General features: G+C 42.6%; 1 protein-coding gene across 2 annotated transcripts in view; it reads right to left on the reverse strand.

Annotated features, from left to right (window-relative positions):
- FNDC1 (fibronectin type III domain containing 1) overlaps positions 1-13,091 on the reverse strand; it is a 97,745-nt gene that overhangs the window by 40,421 nt on the left and 44,233 nt on the right. For both annotated transcript variants that reach the window (XM_059940898.1, XM_059940899.1), the window contains 5 exons: positions 12,345-12,551; positions 7,279-7,377; positions 5,651-5,768; positions 3,470-3,657; positions 2,643-2,750 (listed from right to left, as the gene is read on the reverse strand). In XM_059940898.1, coding sequence (XP_059796881.1) covers positions 2,643-2,750; positions 3,470-3,657; positions 5,651-5,768; positions 7,279-7,377; positions 12,345-12,551 — 720 coding nt within the window. The remainder of the gene's footprint in view (positions 1-2,642; positions 2,751-3,469; positions 3,658-5,650; positions 5,769-7,278; positions 7,378-12,344; positions 12,552-13,091) is intronic.

The following is a 13,091-nucleotide window of genomic DNA, read 5'->3' on the forward strand; positions in this document are numbered from 1 at the left end:
AAACAGTCCTGTGTCCAGTAGACAGACTGTATGGGCAGGATGAATTAGAACGTGCATTACTAAAATTAATTCTCTAGCGATGCACGCCAAGTCAGTAGCTGGAGCAGAAAGACACAGTAGAAGGTGAACGGGCAATTCAATCAGGCTACCAGACAGGCCTACAGAGTCAGTCAGCTGGCAACTTTCCATATACAGCAAACTAACTGTATGGACCCCAGGAGGCCAGTCTTCATACATTTACCAAAAATATTTACCCTTGTGTTTGGGTTTTTTCTTCATTGTGTTTATTTACTAATTTACTATGACAGACTGTATGCAGAAGAGAAAAAACCACAGGAAAAAAGATGACAACTCCTAGGAACTGATTCTGAATAGCTGCTGACACCTTTTAAGAGTTCCATTTTATTAATCTGGGCTATCTGCATTTGTGCATTAAGCCAGATAAATTCCATATTTGGAATATAATTTCACTTTTGTAGGAATTATGAAAGTTCTTAATATATTCGGGTAAGGATTTTTCACAGTACTTAAAACTGTGAGGAAAAGTTGCTGAGTCACGGATTTATGTGATGTTTAATGTCTCCATCCTTAATTGGCTATATCTATAAACATATAATGCCCTGGGCCTTTGAAAATCATAGCAAATTCAGTCCAAGGAACTAATATATCTCTATGCTTATATGGAAATACTGCAACATAAGGAAGCCACGTTTTAAAGCATAATTTTAACCCTCAACTAAAAACTCTCATGCCTATTTTCCTGCCAATGAACTCAAGATTCACAAAACTTACCAAATTAATATGAGTAGGAGCTAACCAAGAAAAATAATTTAAATTACAGAATGACCAAGCAATTATCATACTTCCTGGGGGGGCATGGATGATCTTTCCTTTTCCCTAAGCTCTAATCTTTAAAAAGTACATTTGTCTGAAAAACAAAAAACAAAAAAACCCAGCATTCTTTTCTCATTGAAAATGAACAAACTAGTCATTTGTGGTGGTCAAAAGTAAGAATTAAAAGAACCCACTGTCTACAAAATTTTGTAATTCTAATTTTTTTTTTTTTGTGGATTCAATTCATCTGGAAAAAATTTAACCATGTCAAAGTTTATTCTTTTATTATGTTTTCTATTTCTCAGGCATAAAAAATGCCCCGGGATAATTATGAATTTATAATCCTACCACTACACCTTTAGGTTAGTGAGGTACATGAGTTCTTTCGGACATAAAAACTCAGTAGCTATTTATTACTTCTGGCAATATTTAATTGACTAGCAGGGAGCTTCTTTTGCCAAAGAGCTATAAATATAAACTAAGATGTGGGAGAGGGGAAAAAAATAAGTAGCATGGTAATAAGGTCACCAAAGGAGCAATAACTGACTTTTTTTTAATAACTTCATAACTTTTTTTTATAAAAAAGGTAGTCAGCTAAAACATGTCTTTATTCAAGTTTCAGAAGTCTTTTCAGCATCACAATAATGATACAGAAGCCAATGTTCAAACTGTCATAAAAAGAACGATTAAAAGGGGGTATCCTAACTATTTTTTCTCTTCATTTGTTTCTGATTTATTCCATTGAAAAAATGAGCAAGAATGGTACAATATATTCTTTAAAAACACGAGAAGTGAGAAAGCATTAAGTTTAGAAAATACTATCCTACCTCTACCTTCCGTAATTTCTACTGTTCAGTGAAAAGTTATCCTTATAGGTCAGAAAAGATAACTTACAGTTGAATATAAAACAGAACCACCCAATTTCTTCAATTAAGAAATTCTCAAAGAAGATCAGTAATAATTTTCTGAATTTTCTTAAGCTTACACAAACTTTCCATATTAGAGTTTTCTTCCAAAATCAAGCAACAATAAAAAGTAGCCTTAGAGTACATTTGTATAGGCGATGTCAGGGGAACCCTCAACACCACCCTTTTAAGTGTCTCCAGATAGACTTCCAAAAGGTTCTTGAATGTTTTTACATTAAAAAGAAATTATCTGTGCTTTTATTTAATGTTCTCAACAGACCATTTTAAAATTTAACTAGTTGTGGATATTCTATGCTATTTTTAAATCTACAGTATTTTTTTTCTATTTTAAGGTCATATTTTCCTCAACCAGCCCCCCACCCAAAATCAATTGTTCAAAATGCTGACAAATAGGGAAAAAAATCTATTTAACATTTTATTTTATTACTTGATTTTCAAGCCCATTAAATATTTATAGTCCCGTTCGAGACATTTATGGTCCCGTGGGATTTCTGCTCACTCCTACCTGCCATGATCTTACTGGCACCATGAAAAGGCCCACAGCATGAAAAACAGGGTGTCATTTTGTTTGGTTAAAGGTTATGATGTCACATCCATACAATTAAAAACAGCCCTCTTGATAATAGCATCAAAATCCCTGCATAGAGGGAAGATGAAAAGTCATCTTCATGATGACCTGGGTCTTACTGACAATGAAAACCCTTCATGAAATATCCTTGTCCATTGCGTTAGCACCCCGTATAGGTATGTTGTTTCCCTGCTGCTTTTGCAGTCACCAAGCCTGCGATTAGAACCAGTTTTTATCAGAGTCAATGTACACAGCTCTCTTTGGGGTATTTCACTCCCACGTGCTTCTCATACTTTAAGTAATGAGGTTCCTACCTTTCACTTTCCCCTCGGTCTCAGGCAGCGCATCCCAAGCTACAGTGACAGCCGTAGGTTTGCCATTGACTGGCCAGACGGTTAAATTTTCAGGAGCTGTGGTAGGAGCTACAAAAGGACAAGGATCCAAGGTTTAAGAATGCCCTTATGGGTATTCTAAAAGTAAATGACATGTGGTCCCTACATACACAATTTTATTGCAGAGCCACTGTGTTAATTTTTATTATACACGAGAGAAAATTCTCCACTTGCTCTTTGTGTGATTTATATCAGTTTTACCAACTCATATGGTAAGGTTAGACATACATAGGGAAATGCTTTTAGGAATTCAGAATTTCTCTCGTTGCTGAATATTGAAATATACAAAGAAGATGAAAATCCAGTTTCAACTTCTTTTGAATAAGGTTTCTAAAGACACAGTTTAAAAGAAAATAATTGTAGTCTTAAATATAGAACAAATTTCTCCCCCAAAATCAAACATGACCTCAGCCTTAAAAAAAGAAGAGTCTCTCCTCTATTCTAGAGCCACGTGTTGTCCAGGGGCAATCACACATACAGTGGGGATTTATGGAGGCTCCACGTGGTTTTAATGTGCTCCGCATGTCAGAATAACATGCTCATGAAAATAGCCAGTGAAGGATACAACATGGACCCAAGGAAACTTCTTTGTGTTCATACATAGAAACGCTCCCAAAAGTTAGGGTTAATGTTACTTGGAAAAATGCCTCTGCTGGCCCTTATCACTACTGGCTTCTTAAACTGTCTTTAAATCTTCCTTTAGTGGTAATTCCCAAGTTGAAAGTCCAAAGGCCGTTTTGAATACAGACCAGATTCTGGTGTTCTCTGGAAGACAGATGTACTCCATTTGCCGTCTCGTTCACCCTGTGAGATGCGGACTGCAAATTCATACATGGTGTCTGGAATCAGGTTCTCTATCAGCACTCGTCTGTTGGAGACGGGCTTGTAATCCCACCTTGCGGACTCCCCCTTTTCTCGGTAGCGCACAGTGTACTGTCTGTAAGAAAATGCAAGGCAACAGCACAGCCCTCTGACCAATTCTCTGCACCTGAACACTGGATTCCTTGACGTTTTCCCTTCCCCACAAGTGATGACTTTTGGAAGTAAGTAGAGAAATCAAAGAGGAGAAAATTCTAAACTTTTAACTTTGTTATTGGCTCAAAGGATCTACTTAAGTTCCAGGGAGATGTGTCTAAAATAGCCCAGAAGAGATGGACCTTATTGTCTTTTCAACACCAAAATGTCTTATTGCTCAAAAGGTCAAGCAGCGATTAAAAGGAAGGGATAGAAGGGAGACTGTTTTTATGAGGCAAGGGCCTTATTAGGGGTGTGTGTGTGTGTGTGTGTGTGTGTGTGTGTGTACGTTGTGTGGAAGAGGCAATATTAAGAACCAGAACTGGCCCGAAGTACCTTGGGCTCTCCAGAAAAGAAAGACAAGAAGACTCATTTCATGCCAAAGCAGGCATGTTTTCTATAAGTTCTATAAGGAAAGGCAGCATGTGGTTTTGAGTAGACTTATTACCATGAGATGGAACAAAAATGTGTAACAAACAGAGCAGGAGGAGGAGCTTATGAAAGGAACTCTGCTGTGTGATTATCAGGCAGAGAAGTACGGTGTGACCCAACATGGTCACGCTGGCCAATCCCCGACATAAGACATCCTCAACACTTGACATTAAGAATTGCAAATGCCATTACTGGACTGCTTTTCTAAGAAGTTTTCTTTGTGGCCACTTTACAGTAGAAAGCACTTGATGCATTAAAAGTGTACTATTCATTACGATATTTAATTAGTTAGGATAAGACTTCAGTTGCAGACACAGCACACCAATTTGCAATAAAAGTTCTGCTAAGAAAACTGAAGCCCTCTTTTGTTTTCATCAAGATGTTGGAAATCAAAGTCCAGTGGTAATCAGGAACACTTCATGTTGGGGGAGGCCCTATGGCTTGGGAGAGAATCACTATGCATTTTCTGAGGTCTTTGACAAGAAGCAGATGTCTTTTTTTACTAGCAGACAGTAACAGAAGCTCTATCTAGTACAAATAATATATATAATATATATCTAATATATAATATCTCTATATATAATATATATGATATATATATATGATATATATACACACACACACACACACACACACACACACACACACACACTCAGCGTTATATTCCATTCATCTTCTAAAGTATAATCACTTTTCCTGGTTGCAAATAGGTTCAAAAATTAATACATAGTGACTAGACCACCAAATCTTTGGCTTTCTCTTGGCTATGTACACTACTTAGTCATTTAACACACAAAATCTTTATGACTCTATTAATCTACCACTAACTAGAAATGGCATTCACCAGTGGCCTTTTAAGCACAAAAATGATTTTAACCTTATGGTTTTTCCTCCATTGCTATTGCAAATGAACGTAAAAACCAGAATAGCGTAAGATCATGGCTTAAGACAAAATACAGTGCACTTTGTTACACACAGAGGAGTTGGACAGGAAACAGTGCAGTGTCTGAAGACTGTCTAAAGAAGAAGCACTGTGTGCAAGGCATCAGACAAACGGCCACCACTCTACATAGGACCCTTCCTGCTGCCACGCTTCCCGGATAACAGGAAGACGGTAAGACTCTTCCCAAGATGGACCCACGTCCCCTGTGCGTGAACAGAACATTCATGAGACAAAGCAAAACACAACTGGGGGCAAAGAAAGAAACAGAATCTAGGAAAATTCCAAACACAAGTTAAGACTTTGAACAGATGAGAGGTGAGGTCCTGCTGTGTGTCTTACACAAATCTGATTTGTGGGCAATGTGTACCACACTCGAGATTAGCTAGACTGTCATACAACAGTCTACCCGTCAGCTACAGAAGAGGTCAGCGTTCACATAGGTCCAAAAATACAATCGTTCAAATAGATACACGTCTCTTCAGGGCAGGAAAAACCATGTCTCTCGTATAGAAAACAAAGACAAAGAAAGAAGGAAAGGTACCTTGATGCAACAACTTTCTTCTGTTTTTCCAAAACAGGATCCACCCAGGCTACCAGCACAGATTGGGATGATATTACCCGGACATTGATGTCTTCAGGTACATCCAGTTCATCCTCTTCTGCAATGACAATTGTGCACATGGAAAGGCTGTCCCCAACAGTAGGCTCTGCCCTGAGTCCCTCTGGTCCCCAGAGTTTATTTTTTTAATTGCTTATGCTTGAGGTAGATAAGATGAAATGAATAGAAAGTCAAGCAATTATTTGACTGGTCAACGCAGAAAACCAAAACTCCCCACTCTTCCTCTTCTTAAACACATTCTAAGCTGCCTAACCCAATCGACATAAGAACAGTAGCACAAAAGGAGGTGCTTTGCCCTTGGTCAGAGATACTCCAGATCACTCAGCGTTTTCTCAATATACACTGTGAGTTTCTGGGAAATAATGCAATTTTTACAGGAAGCAAAAGTTTAGGGGAAGAAAGGGTCAATTCAGAGCATTTCCTGGGCAATCATGGCATGAAATAAAAATTCTAGCTCAACGATTGCACAAGTCACATTGACTCCAAGGTCCTCACAATTTAGAATCTGTGATTCCAAGGCAGATTAAAAGTAATATTCAGACAGAAAAGAGAATTCAGTTTGCCAGTTTCCAATGGAATACAGTAAAGTCACAAAGTTTATAGTTTCTGTTCAATCTGTAACACTGAGACTCACAAGACGTCTTCAATTTTGCTTTTAGTCTCTTGGAGTTTTTTGGGTTTTTTGTTTGTTTTGTTTTTTTCTTTTCATCTTTCAGGGATCATGTTTCAAAAGGATGTGGCTTTCACTACAAGTAGGGGAAGGTGGAAATATGTAGCCCATTAGAAAAGTGATACAGGGACTTCTTCTAGAGCAGCAATTAAAGAACTTAAAAAGTGAAACAACAAACATGTGGGATTTTTCTTATACAACGTACAATTATAATAATTATCAGTATAAAAGTATAATATATAGATATATGCTATATTATATAATTCAAATAAATTGTGAATTCATGAAAATCATTATGCTGTAGGTTCCCTCTTTAAATTAAGGCACATGATCCAGAAAAGGTATCTTTAATTTGTTACTATATGATTGATATAAAAAATATCTGTGAGTGGATGTGGAAAAAAGTATCCCTTAGTAAGTAACCAATGATCAGGCTACCAGCAAGACACTATTACAATTCTTCTCACTCTTCTCAATGCTATTTTTTAGGCAATTTTAGCTGAAATAAAGTTTGAGTGCATCTCTTGCATGCTGCCCCCTCCACACCTACTCTTCTTTCTCTCCCTTTGTTCCCAGTCTCTCACCAAGGGTAGTTTATGCATGGATCAGACAGCGCCTGTTAAATGGAATAAATGCTCGGCACTCCTATCATGACAGATCTGAAGCCATTCAAATATACACAGAGATAGATTTCATCACAAGAACACTCTAGCCTCTGAGTCCAAAGGAAACACACATGCCTCCAAAATGTGAGCAAGTCTGCTCTGCTGTTTCCTTTTATACTCAATAAAATCCATGTGCATTGTCGCTCAGCCAGCATCATTTAGAAACAAGCAAGCCCTAGACCATGGCTTGACCAGACGCGTCCTTGGAGACATACCTGAAATCTTCCGCTTTGTTAGGGCGGCCCTGTAGACGGGCTGACTCTGCCCCCGGGAGTTCAGGGACTGCAGCGAGACCACGTACACGGACTCGGAGGCTGTGGACCAACAAGCAAGGGATGAGGCTCTGCAGCTGGTTTTCTGGAAAGCACGCCCCTGCTCGTCTGTGCTCCTCTCCCCTTACCTTCTCGTCTCTCTCGGGCATTCCTACTCATTCAGACACCCCTGCTCGTCTGTGCTCCTCTCCCCTTACCTTCTCGTCTCTCTCGGGCATTCCTACTCATTCAGGACAACTACAGATGAGACCAAGGACTGTGGGAACTAAACTCAAAAAGAACACGATTTATGTCAGGAAATGTGGACGGGATTTTTACCTATAATTCCTGAAAAATGGGTTTCTAGCTCATTAGCATCAAAGAAAGATGAGCAATGTTTAAAAAAGAAATGAATAGTATATTTACCCACACAATTCCCTAAATTTTTTTTTACCTCCAAATATAGAGGAGGGAATGACTCTGTTTTTATTTGTCATCAAAAAGAAGGGAGGGAGACAAGGAGAGCCGGTGCACCAGGCTTGCAGCCCGGATGGCATGCCGTGCCCTTCGAGCTAAAATCCTCAGAACGGGGGTCTCTGAAGATTAGCTAAGAGCAAATGGAAGAGTTTAAATTCATCCTTTATTTCTGGATTGTTCTTTCAGTTAGTTCACCTCCACCCCACCCTCCCAAATTGTGCATTGGGCCCACTAATGTCCAACTTAACCTACACTTGAAAACTTTATTTGGAAACAAATTACAATAATGAACTAAAACTTACAACTCTCAAGTGCTATGGAATCACGGAGTCTGAGACCCCAGTGAAACCTTGGCTAGCTTCCAATTTGACCTTCTTAGTTTACAAATAAGGACATAAAGCCATAAAATTGGATTGACTTGCCCAAGGTCACACCCCTAAAAGGACTCATAATCTTCCCTAAATCTAGAGTTGCTAATGCCCAACTCCAGGTTCTATCGACCTAGTTTCCTGTAGCAGCCTTGATCAATTCAAGAATAAAAATGAGGCAACCTGACATACTTCGAACGTGGATAGTTATATCATCAGGTAATACCTCAGCACATTAACAAGGCGGCACTAAGACCCTAAAGGAAACTTCTAACACTGGTGTCCTGCCTGCAGGAATTGCAAACCTCAATATGGCAGTGGGAAAATAAACCTGTCATTTTTACAAACAGCATATCAAGTTAAACATAAAAGGAGACCCATGCTCAAAAAAACTCACACTGAGAGCCCTGTTTATGTAAAGTAAACTTCTGTAGCCTAATCACATTTCAAGGGAAGGGGCAATACTTGACAACCTGCTCCCTCCCGTGTGTGTGTGTGTGTGTGTGTGTGTGTGTGTGAATACACACACACATAGGGCAGGTGAAACTCATACTGTGACATGAGTAAATTATTTAGACTGAGGCTCTCACATCTTATTCTGTCAGAGAATTTTGAAATATATGTTTTACAAAAGGGAAGAATCAAGTTTGTAACGCTTGAATTCATAGAACATCAATCTAAGCTTCTCACCATTGGAGTCCTTTCAGGTGTGTTCATTTCTTGCTGCTACTGGCAAGTAAACCAAATGTCAACAAAGAAAAAACTCTGCCATTCAACCTCATAATCCAGGAACATGTATAAATAACTAAATGTGAAAAGCAGTGGCTTATCATTTATCAGGAACCACCAAGAAAAGAATAATTTCCCACAATTGACTCTTTTACATATCTGCGATGCATTTCTTAAAGTTCTTGGATTTGCTGAATGCCCAGGTTCTTGATTTGCTGTGCTCTCCAAGTCAGCTTGGCCCGAGATGATCTCAAAGGAACAGTCTACACTGCAGTAAACCGTAACAATGGTTTCACACGTACTGGGTCTAGTCTCTGTGCCGTGTTAAGCATTGCACATCAATTCTTCATTTAGTGCCAACAAAGCCCCACGAGGAAGCTACTCTCATTGCCTCCTTTTCACAGGTGAGGAACCAGCTCAGTGGGGTGAGGTGACCCTAAGGTCATGGCCTAAATGCAGGAGTGGTCTCACACACAGCTCTGCACGGCTCCAAACCCCAGGCTGTTACTAATGCAGGTGAGGAAGGGGCAGGGCCCAGGGCTCACCGGGCACTGACCCCGGGCCCGAGAAAGCACCTGACAGTTGGGTATGCACCCGTCCATCTCTTTTTCATAGAAATATAATAAAGACACAGTGGTATAAAAGCACCCTTCTTTCTGTGCTCCTGATTATTGAATAAAGGGTAGAAATAAAATTTCCAAAATGACTGCAGCGTCACCAGCCCAGGGACCACAGGACCCCAAGCCCCACCCCTCCCTGTCAGAGCCCCCGTTTTCCCTCACTTCCCAACCTCGGCGTAATGTGGCAGAAACTACTTCTGAAGGTCCGTGGAAACTTTCCGAAGGACTCCAAATGTACACCTGCTCATTCTTCGTTACTGTCCGGCTCCCACCCCACCTGGGCTGGCTACCTCCTCCCCCTGTGTATTCCCACGCCCCCAGGGACCCCTTTGACCACAGGATTCAACACTGGCGCCCTCCCTCCCCCCGCAGAAGGCCCAGAGCTTCCTGCCTCCGGTGCCTGCTTTTCCCTCTCCAGCTGCTTTCACAACAGTGAGCGCTACACACTCTGGGTACCGTCTGCCCTTGTGCGCGACCGCCGGGGAGCTGGTACCCAGGATGGTGCCTGACATGGAAGATGCCCAGGAGGACATGTTTAATGGATGACTCCGAGGGCAGGGTTTCTGCTGACAGGACCACAGGCCCACCACTTTTCTCCAAGTTTCCTTAACATTTGGCCATTCCTTGCAGTACCACACTTTCAATGGCATCTGGGTCATCAATGGAATTAAAATCCTATGCAGGATAAAATAAGGAGACAGGCATCCCCTAACGTAGCAGGCCACTCCGACATCCACAGGAATTCACATCATCCCATCCTCATCCCATCCTCCTGGCCAGCATGGAGCAAGTGTCCAGTGAGACCTCCTCCTCAAGGTGACCACTGAGATCGTTCACAATGGCAAGTCCAACGCTTTTTATTTGGTGAAAATTCCTAAGCTAGCAGGTTGTAGTGGAAGCCCCAGAGTCCTGAGCTGTCAGTTCAGGCCAGGATCCGGGCCCACCACTGACCTCAGTTCCAACATTTGCTCAAGTTCAGGAAGCAAAAAAAAAAAAAAAAAAAAAAATCCTTCTGCGACACTCAGGTGAGCCAGGGGTTCACTACTGAGAAAACAAAAAGTTAACAGAACCAGTCAGATGAAAAAGCTGTCGACACCAAAGGACATTTTAATGTGTGGTGTCTATGAAAGATGCAGAACAATGAAAACTTTCCACTTACAAAATGCTCTCTCTACAGTATCAGAAATGCAAAACTAGTGACTACTTATCTGCTGATATCCTGGGTAGAATTTGGCCTGAATCACCAGAACAGAGCCACTTAACCTGCACAGTACAACCACTCAAGGCAAGGGGGAGGCCCAGGAATGAATGAATGAAGAGTCCCCAAATTACTCTGTGGCTCCAGGTGTTGAGCCTCTAGCTCTGGGTCTCACTGCTAATACTGAAGCCAGGCTTCACGAAGCATGGACAGTTCAGATTTCTCCATTCGCTCCCATGATCCCTCGTGGTTTCGTGCAGCTTTGGAGCAGACAGGTAGCTAGTCTCTTCTGGCTGGAAAAAGTCTGGAGTCTATTTTGAGGCTTCGATGCCACGCCTGGCTCACCGCTGCCTGTGCCACCACGTGGAGACCCCGTAAAGCCCACAGAACGCCAGGCTGACCCTGTGCCGTGAGCACCCAACAGACTTTTCCAACAGTGGGTGTGTGAGCAGAGCAGTGAAGGTAACTTCCGAGAATCTTCCAGGGAGCAAATCCAGCCTGGCCTCCCGCTCGGTGTCTCCACCAGCTCAAATCTGCCCAGGTCAGTCTCCAGCCCCTCACTGCGTAGGCTGGGAGCCAAGCCACGCCTGATGACCGTGTCGTGAAGAGACCCTCGTTCCCACTGGAGTCTTGGGAAGGCCCAGTAAATCACACTCTCTTCCTTGCCTGAGCACTGATCTAATTAGAAAGCGAACAAGAATAAGCAGTGGAGGCCAAAATATCTGTGGCTCGTACAAACTAAGCTGGAGAACACGGGGCAGGTGTACGTTCTAACACCAAAGCCCAGAGTCAGACAGACCTTGCTGCCCCAGGAGCCCTGGGCCCTCCACGACTCGGGCACAGAGGGGCAGAACAGAATGCGTACTCTGCAGCCTGACTTCCCCCAGAGGAGGCGGCAGGGAGGGGCCGAGCCACGCTTGCCCAGCGCCTCCTGCCAAACCCATCACGTAGGTGAGGGGGCATGAGGGAAGGGAGAAAAGCAGAAGTGTTGCACGAGTGTTGCAGTGTCTCCACCCCCAAGGAAGCGCCAGGCGTGAGGGATCATTGCTGCGCCCCTGGGAGCGTGGCCCGGGTCCACTGTCCAGGCCTATCGAGGAGCAAGGCCAGCAGAGGTCAGGCCTGGAACCAAGCAACCAAGCACATAACCTCTCAGGGTCACAGCCTCCACGGCCTGTGCTTTGATGCTTCCTTCACCCAATGAGGGTTTGCAAAGAGGAAGGAGGGCAGGCTCGGTCCGCAGGCTCCATCAGCTGCCACCACATTTCATCTCGATGGGATGCAAGGTCCAGTGTCCCAGGATCTAAGATGCAGCTTCGAGTGCAAAACGATGAAAGCAGAGCCGAGATGGAAAAGCATTAGCCCCGCCCCCTCACGTCCAGAAAAATGACCCAGTGCAACTGGGTCAGGAAGCCACTGAAGGGCACTTGTTGGGCAGCCTTGTCCCACCACTAACAGAAGGTGGAAAGGATGGAGGCATGGATGGAGGATAGAACAGAGAATGAGTTTTTGAATACCTGTAATACCTGGAAAATGAACATTACAACTGAAATACGACGTTCTGTCACAAACAGGCTTCAAAATCTTGAAATGACAGCCAACATCATTAAAACATCGAATAGCAATGAACATGAAACTCACCTAGCTTTTTAATTTCGTGTGTTCGCTCATCTCTCGTCAGTGGAACATAATTCATCTTCCGGCCATTTTCTCCATAGCCCAGAAGGAAGCCCCGTGATCTGCGTGGACTCTTAGCTCCAGACAGGTGCGGCGCCTTCCACGCCACGGACAGCTGGTCGTTGGAGGAGCGGACTCGGACCCGCAAGGGCTTGTTGGGCACGTCCTTTTCTTAAAGAGGACACGACACAGAGACCATTAAACAGCAAACCCTGGAGCTCGCCATCAAGGATGGAAAGCGTATCCAAAGACTGGCCGCCACAATTAGCAGTTGGGCTTAAAACATCCATTTTTGGTAACCAGTTCTAGTGAGAACATCCTTCCCCCAAGGGCATCGACACTCCGTGTCCACGTTCCTCTCCACACTGCAGACCGAGGGATCTCAAGGACTTAAAGTGAAAACATACTGTGTGTGAGACTGGCAGCCAGAAATCTTGGATGTTTTACAATGTTCCTTTTCATCTATTTCCTCTTGCCCCCTTAAAGCCAAACCACTTTCGCTGGGGTTATACTAAAACAATTTCAGTTTTATTCCAAGTTCAAGGGTAGGCTCTCCATTTCAAGGTCTAGCCTCTATAAAAATTAGGGACCACCAAGCAATTATGGAAATGACAACTATGCTCATCGCTATAATTCAGCGTGAAATATAGCAAACACTTTCATGCTATTTTTAACTGTCCTCCTGGAAGCTTCTCCACTATACTGTTGAAA

The sequence above is a fragment of the Balaenoptera ricei genome, chromosome 12, assembly GCF_028023285.1.
Source record: "Balaenoptera ricei isolate mBalRic1 chromosome 12, mBalRic1.hap2, whole genome shotgun sequence".
Lineage (NCBI taxonomy): Eukaryota > Metazoa > Chordata > Mammalia > Artiodactyla > Balaenopteridae > Balaenoptera > Balaenoptera ricei.